This window comes from Ascaphus truei, chromosome 13, assembly GCF_040206685.1.
Source record: "Ascaphus truei isolate aAscTru1 chromosome 13, aAscTru1.hap1, whole genome shotgun sequence".
In the NCBI taxonomy this organism is placed as follows: Eukaryota; Metazoa; Chordata; class Amphibia; order Anura; family Ascaphidae; genus Ascaphus; species Ascaphus truei.
This window is the reverse complement of record NC_134495.1, coordinates 40,732,801-40,750,864: the sequence shown is the minus strand read 5'-3', so window position 1 is coordinate 40,750,864 and position 18,064 is coordinate 40,732,801. Positions and strand designations below refer to the sequence as shown.

Sequence of the window (18,064 nt, the reverse complement as noted above, 5' to 3'; positions counted from 1 at the left end):
TACAATAAAGGTTACATGCTTGTAAACATTGTAAAACGTTTGTTTTGTACAACACAACATACAGTTAGTTACAGATTCTCCTTACCTCGGCTTGTTTATAGGCGAGAAAATAAATATAAACCTACAGTATAGGCAATCTACCTCTTTATCTACAGTATTAATTACATAATATGCAAAAATAGTCCTGCAGACCAAATCTGGTCTATATATAAATAATTTATATTAATATATTTTTCATTGGGAATCTGAGGTGCCTATTCTGCTCGTACACATTTGTTTCAGGTTGTCTTTTTTAGCAATGCTTGTATGTGAGTAATGTTTATTCAAATGCTTTTTCAGTTTTGTTGTGCTTGGTATCTAACGTGATGACGCAACTGCGGTAGACGCGTTGCGTCACGTGACGCGAGATATTTAAATACATACAGTGTAGAGGCATATTTGGGGAGGCTTGATAAAGTGCGTGGGCACGAAACATGTCGACTCCGTTTTTTTGCCTAAATGACCACAAGTGAATAAAGCCGGATTTTTAGTTACCCCTCTCTAGCTTTTTTTTCCGGTGGTGCATCACATTTTTTGTACGTTTAATTACATAATAGGTTGACATCTAAATGAATTAAGAAGAAAAAAATTGGGTCCCTGAAGAAGCTCCTTTGCTGGAGGGAAACGCGCGTTGGACGCGCAATGTTGTCAGTCTCCTACTTGGAGCTGTTATAATGTAGTGTTTGCAGTCTCCTGGTTCTAATTGTGTAGACCATATGTTTTAGTCATTTATTAATTTAATTTCATAGTCAGTGTACCTGCAATCCTTGCACTTTATGTGAGGCGTTTTCACAGTTCATTGCTGTGAATTCACCCCAGCACTGCTGTGCTTGGCAGTCTTATGACACAGCTAATATACCATCATCATCACTGCATGTGCCAGCTCTATCACTTAGATTAATCTCTATGTAAGTGTGCAGTGAAATTATACTTAGCAGGAAAGCAGGATATTCAATCCTTTGGCCACTTACTTGTGTACATCTATATACTATTCACTATCTGGTCTCACCGTTGCTCCAGAGGGGTTAATACCCTGACTCATAGCATCCCCTGTCTTCTACATCCCACCAATATTTACTGGTTTACTGGGATAGTATGACTCTATAATTAATGACACGGTTGCTTGATAGCGATGATTTAATACATTTTTAATTCACATTACACATTACTTTGGTAATATATGTTTTAAGGAATTTATTAAAAGTTAATTTTTACACTTTGCTGGTGTGCATTTAAGTGAATTCTTTTAGGGGGCACATCCATTTTGTGTTTCCCCTTCCCTTTTTTCTGACAGGTGTACACGCACCTTAGAGCATCTGGGGTGCTCTAGGTTTAGTACGGACCATTCCACATAAGCAATAGCGGAACATGTGTTTGAATCCGTTGGGGATAACTGGAAGACCTGATGTGACCTGATGTGACCTTTAAAAAAAAGACCTGATGTGACCGTTTGCAAAAATATTTTTAAATAAAAATATGATATAAAACCATAAAGTAATAAAATCATATAACCATAATCATAAAAAGAAAAATAAGTAACCACAAATAGCCCTATCCCGTAGAGATGCAGGCCAATAGCTTAGCACAGATGCAATCTCCCCCTATCAGTTCTTTGAACGTAGATAATTCAGCTCAATCACACCCAGACAGGTATTAGAGGATATTGACATTTAAAGTCCTCCTAAGTGTGAGATATTTCTCTTATTCGTTTGATAGTTGCTGCTGCCTTCCAAAAAGAGGATACCACTCCTCTAGTTCAGAAAACACCTCAGAAGAGAAGAAAAAATTGTGAAGGGAGCAACCCATATATATAATAAACTTTTTATATAAGTTTATATATTTATTTGGATTGCGCCCTTCACAATTTTTTCTTATCTAAATGAATTCTTGTTAGTGTTGTGCTTGTTTTTTCTCTGACTCTGCCCACACACAGAGACCTGAAGCTTAGAAATGACAGTAGTGTGCTGTACCACTCCTTACACCTTTTTGTTGCACTAGTGCTTACGCTGTAGGTTGTGGACAACTGTTCTACATCATTTTCACTATTGTATGTTCATCAGAACGTCTATGCATAACTAAATGTTCAGGTCCTAACACTAAACTGTGAAACTTCTGTTGGAGGGAGAATGACCGCAGGGGACCTGTCCATACAGCGAAAGTTTAAAAAGTGGGGCGGGGTGAGCTTAAACGCTGGGAGGAGGGGCTACTGTACTAACCTCCAAACAACTGATACCAGTTGAAAATTGAAAATGAATGTAATTAATTGAAGTATTTAACTATATACGTACTATTTACTATATATTTTGTCACATTGGATGTAGCATTGGGCTTTTCTGTCTTTTGTTGATTATTAAGTACACAGTAGTTATTTTGCTTTATTATTTCCAAACACACAGTTTTTTGTGTTTGTTTTAGTATATATTGCCATGCCCAGTAGCACTCCTTTTTGACATTTATATACATATTTGTGTTTGTTTTAGTATTTATTAATTCCAATTAAAAATTAAATGCCCACTAAAAATTGCCACTGATGCCACTAATCTTCAATCATTTTCTTTTACTGCAGTTACTCACGTAATCATCCTGTCTTCCTGCAGCTGAGCGATTATTTTTGGGTGGAAAAACATTCATTGTATGAGTTGCCATATGGCACAAAAGGAAGTGGTAAGATGGAGAATGTGTTCATGTTCCTTTTCTAAGAGTGAGCCACACTGCCAAAGCAGCATTTATAATGTACACACTGAGTCTGATTGGTTAAAGTCACAGGCTATATATTGAACAGGCTTCAATACACCTTGGCTTCAAATGTCAAGGTCAAAGTGAAGAATCTTGTAATTTGTCCCCATACTGTAACTCATTCTAATCCATGTTGATGCTGAAGTTGCTTACATTGTAGTCCAATGTGTGGGAGTTTTTTTTCAGCTCTCAAGGGTTGTCTCGTATGGCACAACTGTGAGCACGTGACCTGCATACGAGACACGGGTTAATTCACAGCTCACAAGCTGGCTCACTTTTCACCTTGGCAAAGGTCCTTTAAATGAACAATATCTCCCATCAATCGTCCCCATATGCCATCTGTCACGAACAGCACGTGACTTAGATATGCAATCAGGGTTAATAAACATGGCTACTCTAGCCAACTCACCTTTCTACACCCCAAGGTTCTTTCAATTAGTTAATATTGACCCCTTACTCAATTACATTCAAATCTATATGCTTCTGCCACCTGATATATTAATGTACATGTTTTGCATAATTTCTATCTGCCAGGGTCCCTATTTAGTATAGAAAAAAATATGCAATTTAACACACAAACATCTGTTGTAGCTAAATGTGTCTGAAAATGTAAATGCTCTCTCCAGATCATGCACGAGTTCATTCAGAGCACCAAAGCATCATTTATTAAAGAATTGTTTAATATATATAAAAATACAGTGCTTTATATTACAGAAAAAGATAATTACAGGATCATACAATTACATTAAATGCAGAACAGTTTCTTAAAATAACAGGATCAAACAGAAATTCCTATACCATACGTTACCATGTCACCAGGTCAAATTCACGTGTTTGGAACAAAACACACCTCTGTTGAATTCTGATTTTCATAATACCGTGCTAAGAATTATTTTTGCGAAAAGTTGAACAGTAAACTCCTAAATTCTCTGTGATTGTCAAATCCAGTCCAGTGTCTTTAGATGACAGTTCATCCTGAGATCAACATGAACCTTGGGACTGCAAGAAGCAAAAAAAAACAACCATGGGATCTGTGCTGTTTCATTTGTTAAAAGGCACAAAAATAGTGACAAAAACAAAGGAGAGTTGTTGTGCTACTTGAATTCTTTTATGGATAGATCCTCAGAAGTCTGTTAACTACTTAATGAGACCTTAACTGATGGGTATCTGCAAAGCTCATTAACGAGGTTCTAAGTGTCATCTTACAAGTAAGATAACCTGTTGTTAATGTTAACGGACATGAGTGCTAATTAAATGCAAAAGAGGTGTGGACCACCTCAACGCAAATCCACAGCAGTCCGTTAATGTGGGAATTAATGGCTTTATATTTAGATCATGGCTAAACCTTGCATTAGGCGCTACAAGCTAGCTAGCAAAACATTATTTGGCCTTGTCCGGGGTTCTGAAGTGGGCTCTGACTTTGGCTTCCTATATTGCCTTAGCAGTGGGTACTGCTATGACATCCAATGGGTAGTAGGGTAGTGAGGGTATTCATATTAATCTATTGGTTACCTTAGTGGCCATGAAGGCATGCATAATCCATGCCTTGTTGGCCACTATGGCTTCCAAGTGATTAATAACATATTTATATTGGGAAGGCAAATGCCAGGTATATATCGCATTATAATATATAACTGGTATCTCCCTTAGCATATGGCTAACGCGAGCCGGCGTTACAGCCAGTTAGCACCATTACGGCTGATGATTTTCCATATATTTAACTTTGAGGATAACCGTTAAACTCGGGTAAGCTATCTATTTAGGTAAAGTCACATTAGTAGCCGAGATGTAATGGAGCTTTGAGTATCTACCCCTTGGTCTTGGAGGCTCTTGCTGACCCTTTCAGTAATGAAAGGATTAATATGTTTTAGAGATGAGAGGTTTATTCATGAAGATATAGCTCAAGATTCTAGTAGCCATATGGAGAAATGTAGATTTGTTGTAGGTTGTCCAAGAACAGTTATTTGTTTTTCATTTAACTGAATATTCACCTCTCCCTCCAGAAGAATTACTGCTTAAGTTCCTGGCACTCGCAGGCCATTACCATGTGCCAAATCAAATAGAAAGGTATGTACTCTCCAAATATTTCTCCTGAAAGCAGACACAATGACAGGCCAACCGCCCAGGACTCTAGCAGAGTTGCTGAATAAGAGGGATTGCGGTTATGCAGCCCCGAAGATGTTGAGCTGGGGATGTGGAGTTCCGTAGTCGACGGTTCTGACATGAGTGGGCAGAATCAGTCATCAGGGAGGAGGGGCCACGACGGTTCCATCACCCACATTCGCAGCCTTCCATACAAGTACAGGAATGTATCAAAACACCCAACCTGTCCATCTACATGCTACAATATTCTTTACTCGATCAGACATAAAAGTGGTACTTCCTACTGCCACAGGGTTCTTTTTGTGTCTATTTCAGGTATTCTTGATTTATATTTGACTGTTAATACCCCAACCACTTCTACTGAAAGTGAGGTACAGTAGTACCTTTTAATTTACACTGCTAGTCCTTTTGGTTCTAAATCACCGACCCCCTAAGGTGTTCAGCCCCATGGTCTAGCTTATGAAGAATCACTTCACCATTCCAGTAGTTCCCAAACTAGGTGAAGCCTCATGTTGCTCACATTACATTTGGTGGGTATGTTTAATGCGTAATCTTTTCATAACAAATCTTTATGGAATTTCAGGCTAGATAATCATTAATAGGATAAGATGAATGAAACCGCAATCACCACAGTAATAGGCAAAAACAGGAAGGTGCTCTGGAGGATAATATAATTATTTTATTGGTGTTGATCAAAGCAAGATTAAAAAGTGTACTCCTATTGTCAGCACTCTATGCCATATATCAATAAATGGACGTAGTAGCCCGACAGTAAATTACTGCAAGTCAGGTCTAATGACCCAGAATCACCGGAGAAACCAAAAAAAAATAATATTTTATTAATTCTAAATTGAAGTTAAAAACACATATACATTATTAAAAGTCCCCATAGTAGTGTGGCAATAAGAGCAGTTCGTCCAGGTACACTGGCGACACACTTTATTCGAGCTTGGCTAGTCCCACGAATTCGGGTATACCCGGGTGTATTGAGGTTTGTGACTGTTTTCTGCCCGAGTACATTGAGTTATTTTTCAGGCAGGGATTGAAGCATTTTATTCCCGCTGGCTGCAATACTGCACAGTATATATATATACACTGCATTACAATTCATGAATTTATGCCATCTGGTAGACACCCGAAGCATTGCAGCCTATTAAATCCTAATAATCCTCATTTAACAGATCAGCCGCCCATCAGCCAGGCATGAACCCAGGCTGGGAAGGCAAATGCAACGGGGCTTGTCAGAGGTGAGGAGCGGCGCATTCCAGGTATCTGCCAGGTACATACCGGGTATTTGCTCGAATAAAGTGTGTCAGTGCAGTAAGTATATCTAAATAGATAGTATCCAAAAAATACTCAATATAAACATCCAAAATATTAGTGTCTATGGTTGCTCAGGCTAGCAACAAGTCTAAAAAAGTAATATGGCTTGCAAATATCAATAAACTCTATCAGATATACAGTATGTCATCATCAGAGACAAACATTGAATATATCCAAATGATCACATACCTCAGAGATATCACTCAAGAAATACTGATGTATCTATTATAGGTAGGAAATCAGCTGGTGTATATCTCTTTAAGGGTGATCAGAATGGTAGTAAATGCATCAAAAATTCCACATAAGTTACATATAATAGACACAGGATAATAGTCCCCCTGTGTCATACAGTATGTGAGAATATAATTGTTCACAAAAGAATTATATCATATATTATATGTCTCTGAAGTATATGTTAACCCTCAATGGGTATAACATCTATTGCAGGGCGGTGAAATTTGCTAATATTTCTACCAGTGTATCTCATACTGGTGTATCTGTATCATGCCGTGGTATCCCTACAAAGAATAATCTCATAAGTGTATTAGGGTAATCATATAACACACAGCACTATAGGATACTTCATATTATTCAAGGTGAATTTTAGTATAGTCACAGAGACCATGTAACAATTACAGAAAGAGACCTCGGCGGGTCATACAAACTGGAAAGAGCTGCTGCAAATACAAGCCTGTCTGCTGCCTGAGCGGTTTGGATGTCGCCACTTCGAATGACGTCACTAACGTGGCGTCCTACGTTCCCGATGCACGTTTCACGTGTTCACCACGCTTCTTCAGGGGACCTGACTTGCAGTAATTTACTGTCGGCCTGCTAAGTCCATTAATTGATATATGGTATAGAGTGCTGACAATAGGAGGAAACGTTTTGATCTTTCTTTGATCAACACCGTTAAAATAGATAATCATTAAACAATATTGTAGCATATACAGTATGATCTCATCTAATATTCTCTTAATTGTGACAGAACATGCAAGAATAATTAGTTCATCTGCCCCTTCCTCTGGCTTTAACAAAAACAGATGCAATTTATTATCTCCTTTATTATTGATGACTGCAGTAGTTCTGCACATTACTTTTACCAAGGAAGTGATGGTGGGCTAAATATTTTCCCAAAAGGGAGCGCTGTAGATCAAGCAATGCATTGCAGACTCCTTTATCAACACAAATGTTTACCTTTCAATTGTATATCATTTTGCAATAGCTTGCTCTCTGGTGGCAGCTAATAAGAACTGAAGTCCTACTGCAAACTTTTTCACTGGTTTTAGTGTTTGCGTGTGCATGTGTATATATGCGTGTGTGTCTGTGTGTATTTCATCACCTTAAGCCATTGTCTATCCATTGCTGAATGAAGACCTCCCCAATGACCTTTCAGGTACTGCAATTGCCTGGCAACAAAAGAAACAGCGCACAACGCCAAATAGTGAAGCAAGTAATGCTATATATTAGTAATTACAGGGTAATAAATCTGCGTACATCAAAACAGTGGAATAGGTGCATTTAGTGTGTTTCACACAAGTTACAACTCAGCAACTGTTGTCAGAAGAGTCTGGAGCTTGCTTCTCTCAGCGGGGGCGCTACGTTGGTTCAGGAGCAGGATTAATGTCCAAAACCCCTCATCCAGCAGTACATCGCTCCCAAGGGGATTTCCCTTTACAGCAACCACGCTCCGTTGCAGGTATTGGTGCTTGGTGGGACCGCTCGCGCTTCCAAGCCGTCTGGTGCAGCTCGTGTATCTCAGCGAGCAGATCCACTGTGCGGGGGTGAGACCTCAGCTCTGCAAGGGTACACTCGGCGTGCCACGTTGTCGCTCCGTCGCGGGATACTGCATGATGACGTCACAGTCTCCGCAGCAGCGAGGGAACCAGCAGGGAGGCAGTCAAAGTCTCTCAAAGTCTCTCAGAGTCTCTCATAAGCCCAAAATTACCACCGGGAGTGATACTAGCAGGGTGCAGCCAATGGAGGCAATGGCAATATTAAAGAACTAGATAAAAATCATCCAACATGTTTCGTAGAATAAACTACTTCTTCAGGGAAAATTTGGCCATTACCCAGAGGTCTTAAGTACCTAACAAAGGTGTCTCATTGGTCAAACAATTAAAAATGGACCAATCATCTAGACTAGGTGATGGTTAAAGTGATAGGGAAGATGAAATCATTACTTTTAAAACAACAACTTTATTAACTACATACATAATAAAAAGATTTTATAAACATATAAACTAAACCTAGCATTAATAATTAAAAACATGCTGGAATAAAAGAAAAAAATATTAGTTCTAAAATAGATAATATCAATAAATACATATAAAAGATGCAACTAGAAGTAATAATATAAATACGTATAGACAATAGAACAGAGAAGGGAAAACAGAGATACATAGATCAGTGACATCCCTTGGGTATAAGAGGAGAAGGGGGCTAGAAAAATTCTTTGTAAAAAAATGTAATAAAAATTCCTCTTAATAAAGTGCCCAGATGTCAACATCCTCATTTAACCCCTTAGGGGACATAGTATCTCACTTGTGTATCCAATAGGTCTCCTTAGATGATAGTGTTTTAACTCTGTCCCCACCTCTTCTATTTACAGGAATAAACTGAATCCCCTTAAAAGTGAGACTGGACGGATCTTTGTTGTGGTGTAATAAAAAGTGTCTGGAAACACTGTGTTTTTCAAAACCGTTTTTTATATTTCTGACGTGTTCCTGGATACGAACTTTAAGGCTGCGTTTGGTTCTGCCTACATACTGATATCCACACGCACATTCCAATAAGTAAACAATGTGTGTAGATGTACATAAAATAAAGTCATCAATATTAAAACCTGAATAGGAATGATTTCAACCTTGAGTTTACACATAAGGTGGATGCCACCCAGATAGATTTTCTGGATTTAAGACTTACTTCCAGAGCGGATGGCACTGTGGAGACTGAAACCTTCTTTAAGGAGGTGGATACTAACAATTTGCTGATGGCAAATAGTAATCACAAAAGTACATGGATAAAAAATATACCAGGAGGGCAATTTGTCAGACTCAGACGTAACTGCAGTAGTTTAGAGGTTTTTGACAAGCAGGCTAATAAACTATTTTTGAGATTCAGAGAGAGGGGATACCCTAAGGAACTTCTCGAAAGAGATATTATAAGGGTACGTAACATGGATCGTAAAGATATGTTAATTCAAAATAGAACCAAGACAAGAAATAAAATAGGCCCAATAATGAAAAATGAAATTTTAAATGTGGCCTTCGTTACGGATTATAATTCTGTACATAGGGACATTGAAAAGGTTTTTTATAAACACTGGGGTATTTTGTGCAATGATCCCATATTGGGATCACATTTAGACACTAAACCACGGTTTATCTATAGGAGAGCCAAAAACATTAAAAATCTGCTAGCACCTAGTGATGTTTTTTTAAGTAATAACACTACAGTACAAAAGAACTGGTTAGGACCTAAACCAAAAGGCAATTATATTTGTGGTAAGTGTAGTATTTGTAAGTACCAACATCCTAACAAGCATACATTTAATTCTAAAAACACACAAGAGTTTTTAATATTGATGACTTTATTTTATGTACATCTACACTTATTGTTTACTTATTGGAATGTGCGTGTGGATATCAGTATGTAGGCAGAACCAAACGCAGCCTTAAAGTTCGTATCCAGGAACACGTCAGAAATATAAAAAACGGTTTTGGGAAACACAGTGTTTCTAGACACTTTATATTACACCACAACAAAGATCCGTCCAATCTCACTTTTAAGGGGATTCAGTTTATTCCTGTAAATAGAAGAGGTGGGGACAGAGTTAAAACACTATCATCTAAGGAGACATATTGGATACACAAGTTAGATACTATGTCCCCTAAGGGGTTAAATGATGATGTTGACATCTGGGCACTTTATTAAGAGGAATCTTTATTAAAAAATTTTACAAAGAATTTTTCTAGCCCCCTTCTCCTCTTATACCCAAGGGATGTCACTGATCTATGTATCTCTGTTTTCCCTTCTCTGTTCTATTGTCTATACGTATTTATATTGTTACTTCTAGTTACATCTTTTATATGTATTTATTGATATTATCTATTTTAGAACTAATATTGTGTTTCTTTTATTCCAGCATGTTTTTAATTATTAATGCTAGGTTTAGTTTATATGTTTATAAAATCTTTTTATTATGTATGTAGTTAATAAAGTTGTTGTTTTAAAAGTAATGATTTCATCTTCCCTATCACTTTAACCATCACCTAGTCTAGATGATTGGTACATTTTTAATTGTTTGACCAATGAGACACCTTTGTTAGGTACTTAAGACCTCTGGGTAATGGCCAAATTACACCCTGAAGAAGTAGTTTATTCTACGAAACATGTTGGATGATTTTTATCTAATGCTTTAATATTGCCATTGCCTCCATTGGCTGCACCCTGCTAGTATCACTCCCGGTGGTAATTTTGGGCTTATGAGAGACTCTGAGAGACTTTGAGAGACTTTGACTGCCTCCCTGCCGGTTCCGTCGCTGCTGCGGAGACTGTGACGTCATCACGCAGTATCCCGCGACGGAGCGACAACGTGGCACGCCGAGTGTACCCTTGCAGAGCTGAGGTCTCACCCCCGCACAGTGGATCTGCTCGCTGAGCTACACGAGCTGCATCAGACGGCTTGGAAGCGCGAGCGGTCCCACCAAGCACCAATACCTGCAACGGAGCGTGGTTGCTGTAAAGGGAAATCCCCTTGGGAGCGAGGTACTGCTGGATGAGGGGTTTTGGACATTAATCCTGCTCCTGAACCAACGTAGCGCCCCCGCTGAGATAAGCAAGCTCCAGACTCTTCTGACAACAGTTGCTGAGTGGTAACTTGTGTGAAACACACTAAATGCACCTATTCCACTGTTTTGATGTACGCAGATTTATTACCCCTTTAATTGATAATATATAGCATTACTTGCTTCACTATTTGGCGTTGTGCGCTGTTTCTTTTGTTTCCATTTCTTAGAGTGTGGGGGGTGCTGAGCCACCCCCTGTGTTTATAGCAGCAGACGCCTCTACAAATACACGGTTATGTGATATAATTTCTTCTTATATACACCCTCACTGTGGTTATTGTGATTTATTTCTTGTTCACTTATCTATGTGTTTTAGTCACTGCACTTTATTTATATTCCATATTCTGGGTTAGATAGTAGCGCACAGTATTTTCTCTGTTTTTTACTGCAATTGCCTCTCTTCTCCATAATCCAACATTATTTTTTAAATTCATCCTCCTATATTACTTTTGAATGTGGATGTATGTATATGTGTGTGTGTTGGTATATGTATATGTGTGTGTGTGTGTGTGTGTGTGTGTGTGTGTGTGTGTGTGTGTGTGTGTGTGTGTGTGTGTGTGTGTGTGTGTGTGTGTGTGTGTGTGTGTGTGTGTGTGTGTGTGTGTGTGTGTGTGTGTGTGTGTGTGTGTGTGTGTTGATATATGTATATATATGCGTGTGTATGTATCTGTGTGTATATTTAGATATAGATATAGATAGTCAGTAAGGCAGTTGGCACTCACGGGGAGTAGAAGTTTGTTCTTATCCCTTAGAGCTAAGATAGATCAGGTGTTTTCACTGGACAGTCGTGCAAGAAAAAACGAGACAGCACACAGAAAGGTCCCTCGTGAGGACCGAAAGGTCGGTGTGTGTGCCACGTACTTCAATACAGTTTTTTGAACTACTACCTTTGTGTGCTGTCTCATTTTTGTGGCACGGCTGTCCAGTGAAAACACCTTTTCTATATATAGATATATATACCAAATAGAAATATTACTGTGTGCTCATTTGCATGTCTTAGGGTCTGCAACCCTGCCTTTCACCATTATCACCCAGTATACAGTGCTTCCACTGCAGCAAGGGATTCTGGGAAACGACATGCAAATGAGCACACAGTGCCACCTTTTGCTTCAAATTCATTTTGACATGGACCCCTATAAGCTTATGCTTGCTGCATTGCAAAGCTTTTCAGCACAGCCTTGGTTAAGATGCATAGTCAGTAAACCTACTCACAGACAGCTGTTTCGACCTTTTGAGTATAATCAGTGTGAGGCTTTGCCATTTGAAACTTGGTTGTTATTCACCACACATTCGTTAAGTTATGGTGGATAAAAAAGTGACAACAAACCCTCCACCGTAAAGCATATAGCAAATGGAAATATTACTGTGTGCTCATTTGTATGTCTTAGACAGGTCTGCAACCCTGCCTTTCACCATTACCACACAGCACACAGTATATATAACACTGTGTATATAGCAGGATATGGATGTAATCAGCTTCAATGGTTTAGACTGGTTTAGACTGGACTGGATGGAATTTGAAAGAATAACTTTTGTGCTGACATCCTGAGCGCTTCATTGTTGTATAAACTGTACCCGATTTGGAAGAGAAAAAAGAAATCCCATTGAATAGATGTATTTCTTGGTAGTTCCTGGTAGAATCTTCTATTGTTTGATTCTGGGAGTTCTTGGTGTATTTCTGTTCTACTTCTAAAGACCACAATCACTTTGCTGAATGTATTTGCCTCTCTGTATGTGTATAATGACCACTGCTTTATGTCTGTGGGGAAGTTTATGTGTGCATTAGGGCTTTGTTTTCAAGCTCTCTTTACAGGATGTTCAATTACTGTATAACAATATGGGCTTTACGAATCCCCATGAGGTATAATGTCGGGAGGTCTGATTTTAATGTCATCCTATTTTACTGTTTGTCCTTCAGGCTGCAATGTCGGAGGTGTGTAGTGGTCGGGAATGGACACCGACTGAAAAATAGTTCACTGGGCAACATTATCAATAAATATGATGTGGTGATAAGGTAAGGTGAAATCCAAGGCCTTCAGTCTCATTTCCAGTGTACGGTGCTGAATGATTGTCTGTGAGCAACATTTCTCTACAAAATCATCATGACCTGTGTACAGTATGGCATTGTCATGACCTGTATGGCATTGTCATGACCTGTATGGCATTGTCATGGTCTGTGTATGGCACTGTCATAGTCTGTGTATGGCATTGTCATGGTCTGTGTATGGCATTGTCATGACCTGTGTATGGCACTGTCATGACCTGGTATATGGCATTGTCATGGCCTGTGTATGGCATTGTCATGACCTGTGTATGGCATTGTCATGACCTGGTGTATGGCATTGTCATGGCCTGTGTATGGCATTGTCATGACCCGGTGTATGGCTTTGTCATGACCTGTGTATGGCACTGTCATGACCTGGTATATGGCATTGTCATGGCCTGTGTATGGCATTGTCATGACCTGTGTATGGCATTGTCATGACCTGGTGTATGGCATTGTCATGGCCTGTGTATGGCATTGTCATGACCCGGTGTATGGCTTTGTCATGACCTGTGTATGGCACTGTCATGACCTGGTATATGGCATTGTCATGGCCTGTGTATGGCATTGTCATGACCTTGTGTATGGCATTGTCATGACCTGTGTATGGCACTGTCAAGGCCTGTATGGCATTGTCATGACCTATATGGCATTGTCATGACCTGTGTATGGCATTGTCATGGCCTGTGTATGGCATTATCATGACCTGGTGTATGGCATTGTCATGACCTGGTGTATGGCATTGTCATGACCTGTGTATGGCACTGTCATTGCCTGGTGTATGGCATTGTCATGACCTGTGTATGGCATTGTCATGACCTGTGTATGGCATTGTCATGGCCTGTGTATGGCATTGTCATGGCCTGTGTATGGCAATGTAATGACCTGTGTATGGCATTGTCATGGCCTGTGTATGGCATTGTCATGACCTGTGTATGGCATTGTCATGACCTGTGTATGGCACTGTCATGACCTGGTGTATGGCATTGTAATGACCTGTGAATGGCATTGTCATGACCTGGTGTATGGCATTGTCATGGCCTGTGTATGGCATTGTCATGACCTGTGTATGGCATTGTCATGACCTGTGTATGGCATTGTCATGGCCTGTGTATGGCATTGTCATGACCTGTGTATGGCATTGTCATGGCCTGTGTATGGCATTGTCATGACCTGGTGTATGGCATTGTCATGGCCTGTGTATGGCATTGTCATGACCTGTGTATGGCACTGTCATGGCCTGTGTATGGCATTGTCATGACCTGGTGTATGGCATTGTCATGACCTGTATGGCATTGTCATGACCTGTATGGCATTGTCATGGTCTGTGTATGGCACTGTCATGGCCTGTGTATGGCACTGTCATGGCCTGTGTATGGCATTGTCATGACCTGGTGTATGGCATTGTCATGACCTGTATGGCATTGTCATGACCTGTATGGCATTGTCACGGTCTGTGTATGGCACTGTCATGGCCTGTGTATGGCATTGTCATGGCCTGTGTATGGCATTGTCATGACCTGGTGTATGGCATTGTCATGGCCTGTGTATGGCATTGTCATGACCTGTGTATGGCATTGGCATGACCTGTGTATGGCATTATATTGACCTGTGTATGGCATTGTCATGGCCTGTGTATGGCATTGTCATGGCCTGTATGGCATTGTCATGACCTATATGGCATTGTCATGACCTGTGTATGGCATTATCATGACCTGGTGTATGGCATTGTCATGACCTGGTGTATGGCATTGTCATGACCTGTGTATGGCATTGTCATGGCCTGTGTATGGCATTATCATGACCTGGTGTATGGCATTGTCATGACCTTTGTATGGCATTGTCATGACCTGTGTATGGCACTGTCATGGCCTGGTGTATGGCATTGTCATGACCTGTGTATGGCATTGTCATGACCTGGTGTATGGCATTGTCATGACCTGTGTATGGCACTGTCATGGCCTGGTGTATGGCACTGTCATGGCCTGTGTATGGCATTGTCATGGCCTGTGTATGGCATTATAATGACCTGTGTATGGCATTGTCATGACCAGTGTATGGCATTGTCATGACCTGTGTATGACATTGTCATGGCCTGTGTATGGCATTGTCATGACCTGGTATATGGCATTGTCATGGCCTGTGTATGGCATTGTCATGGCCTGGAATATGGCATGGTCAACATGTGTACATAGACAACGAAATCAGCCATCAAGTCAAAAAGATAAATAAGACACCAACACCGATATTAATTAAAAAATAGTGAAATAAAATATTTTCAATATAAATGTTACCTTGTATAGAGATCAGAGTCCACAGTACTGAATTGATCATAAATATATATATATATATATATATATATATATATATATATATATATAAACATGAACAGAAAATATACAAATATAAGAATGCAATGAAGGAAAATATGTTCCCACAAACAGAAGTAAATATAGCAGACTAACAGGAATGAGACGTTTTGGACTAAGGATTGCCCTTTATCAAGCCCAAAAACGTAGAGTCTAATTCACCACGGTGTCACATACTGTACTTGCTTATTATTGTGGTAAGGTATTTTCCTTCATCAGATTCTTATATTTGTATATTCTTCTGTTTACGTTGTATATAGACTCTCCCTGTCCCCATTTTTGTGGGTCCAGGTGGGAGTAAAAACATTTTGTTAAAACGGGCTTAATGCCACGTGGTGGAAGCAAACGCAATATTGTACTAACTTAACATGATGTTAAGCCAATGCTAGTGAGATAAACAACTGCCATTGTTTTTCCAGTAACTTTGTGGATTCGTTAACCTCGGAAAATTATAGTTTTACATAGTTACATAGTAGATGAGGTTGAAAAAAGACATCCATCCATCAAGTTCAACCTATGCTAATTTTAGACAACAGATACTTTAACTTTTAAACAATCATAGAAATAAATGGCACACCACTGTTAATAAAGACATGCAGGTATAATTCAGCTTCTGGTGCTGACCTCCCAATGGTCCCAGCGTCTCAAGGCTGGACCTGATAATGTCACAAAAATGAAGGAAAGGAGGAGCACACAGGAGACTTGATTTGAGTTTTCAAAAACTTCAATAAGGTGTTCACAGCATCAGAGATTTAGTACAGATAACGTTTCAGGACCAATGTGTCCCTTCCTGGTGTTGGGTCTGAGGAAGGGACACATTAGTCCTGAAACGTTATCTGTACTAAAGCTCTGATGCTGTGAACACCTTATTGAAGTGCTTGTACCCCCTATAAACATTAAAATACCTACTACCTAACAATACACAAGCCATCCACCCCCTGTACCCCCAACAACACCCCCTCCCCTAACACATTTAGTACAGTAATAGGAAAAATTACTATTATCCAGATATGGATAGTGCATTTGCCCATTTAAAATAAAACCAGCCAGCCGAAAGTAAATAAAACTTGCACTTACCCCTGCCAGGATAAAAGCCGTCCTCGTCCTCCTTCTCATCACCATCCATGTCCTCCATTGGCAGCAACAGTACAGTAAGAAATCAAATCTAATGGCCACTAACCCCTTAATAACCTTAGTGGTTAGTAACCGTTATAGTAATTGTCACGGGAGACCAGTACTTTTAACACCGAAAACCTTCTGGGATCAATATCACCAAGCACAGGAAAAAGTACTGTAATTGAATAAACAGGGTTTATTCTGGCTGAACCAACAAATACACAACATACACAGAAATGACATACACTCACAACACTGGGGACCTGTGGGGAAAGTCTCTAGCCTCAACTAGGTGCAGGGACCTGCTTCAAATAGGTTTACCCTGTCTGCTTCTCTTCCAGGAAATCAGAGTGCTGAACACACAGCAGCCACTCTGACATGTATCTCCAGCTGGTCACAATCGAGATCCAAACTTCCAGAAGGTCTCCCAGATAGTCTAGTGCTCTGATCAGCAGTGCCTCTTTTATAGCCCTCAGTGGCTATTCTTTACATGGGACAGGGGCTGGTGGCCAACCAGAACACGGATTGAGTTGGTGCCACCAAAGACAGAGGAGGGGGTGTGCTAAGGCACACACGACCTCCCACTGGGTAGGAGCCACAGAGTCTGCAGGGAACAAAGGCTCTCCTTCCTGAGAGCCCATCCCCAGAGTTGATTGTCCACTCTTACCCACTCACCGAGGGGCCAATGCTAGAAGCTATCGAGGCCTTTTCGCCCAAAAGGCCTACTTCTATTCAGTAAGCCTTGATAAGTGGCCGATAAAAACCTTTATCTGCATTTTTTTTTTAAATCACCAGGCGAGCCGCGATAAGCCACTTATCGGCAGGTATGCACATTCGTGCATTCTAGTAGCCTTGAGTAGGTTGCAGGGGTTAATTGAGGCTCTAGAATGGTGATTTCCTTAGAAAATCCTCCCGCCAGGAAAAACTGTCGTGAAGGTGATGAGAACCTGCCGATAAGGGGGCGAGGCAGGACTTAGATTTTTTTTTTCCTGCCTCGGATTGATGCCGAGAGTCTCCAGAGCTGATATCCATTAATATTAGCACCGGAGGCCTCCGGCATGAATCCATGCAAAAAAAATGCATTAACAGTAAACTTAATTACCTTCGCAGCTAACTGCTAAGGCAATTAAGGGGTTAACCCCTCCCGCTACCTACCCACCAAGGGCCAAATACCCCCTTCACCCACCCCACTACCTACAATAAACACTAATACCTACATCCTATACCCCCACATGATTGATACCAGAGGCCACTGGTGTCTGGGGTTCTCCGTTGGTTCCCTTGAGTGCCTGGGGGCCCTCAGATGGTCCCTGTAGGTGTCTGGGGGTTCTCAGGTGGTCCCCGTGAGTGTCTGGAGGCCCTCGAGTGGTCTCCACAGGTGTCTTTATGGCCTCAGGTTGTTCCTGTGTGGTTTTGGGGGCCCCCGAGGGGTCACTGCAGGTGTCCAGGGGTCTTCAGGTGGTCCATGCGGGTGTCTGTGGGCCCGC

The 18,064-nt window shown here is 40.4% G+C and overlaps 2 protein-coding genes across 4 annotated transcripts in view; both read left to right on the top strand.

Moving 5' to 3' along the window:
- Positions 1-18,064, top strand: part of LOC142464645 (uncharacterized) — a 755,558-nt gene that overhangs the window by 519,436 nt on the left and 218,058 nt on the right.
- The window catches only part of ST3GAL4 (ST3 beta-galactoside alpha-2,3-sialyltransferase 4), a 114,001-nt gene that overhangs the window by 60,036 nt on the left and 35,901 nt on the right, over positions 1-18,064 (top strand). For 2 of the 3 annotated variants that reach the window (XM_075569277.1, XM_075569279.1), the window contains exons 5-7: positions 2,606-2,703; positions 4,779-4,842; positions 12,967-13,062. In XM_075569277.1, coding sequence (XP_075425392.1) covers positions 2,606-2,703; positions 4,779-4,842; positions 12,967-13,062 — 258 coding nt within the window. The remainder of the gene's footprint in view (positions 1-2,605; positions 2,704-4,778; positions 4,843-12,966; positions 13,063-18,064) is intronic. The other variant, XM_075569278.1, reaches the window with a different exon arrangement.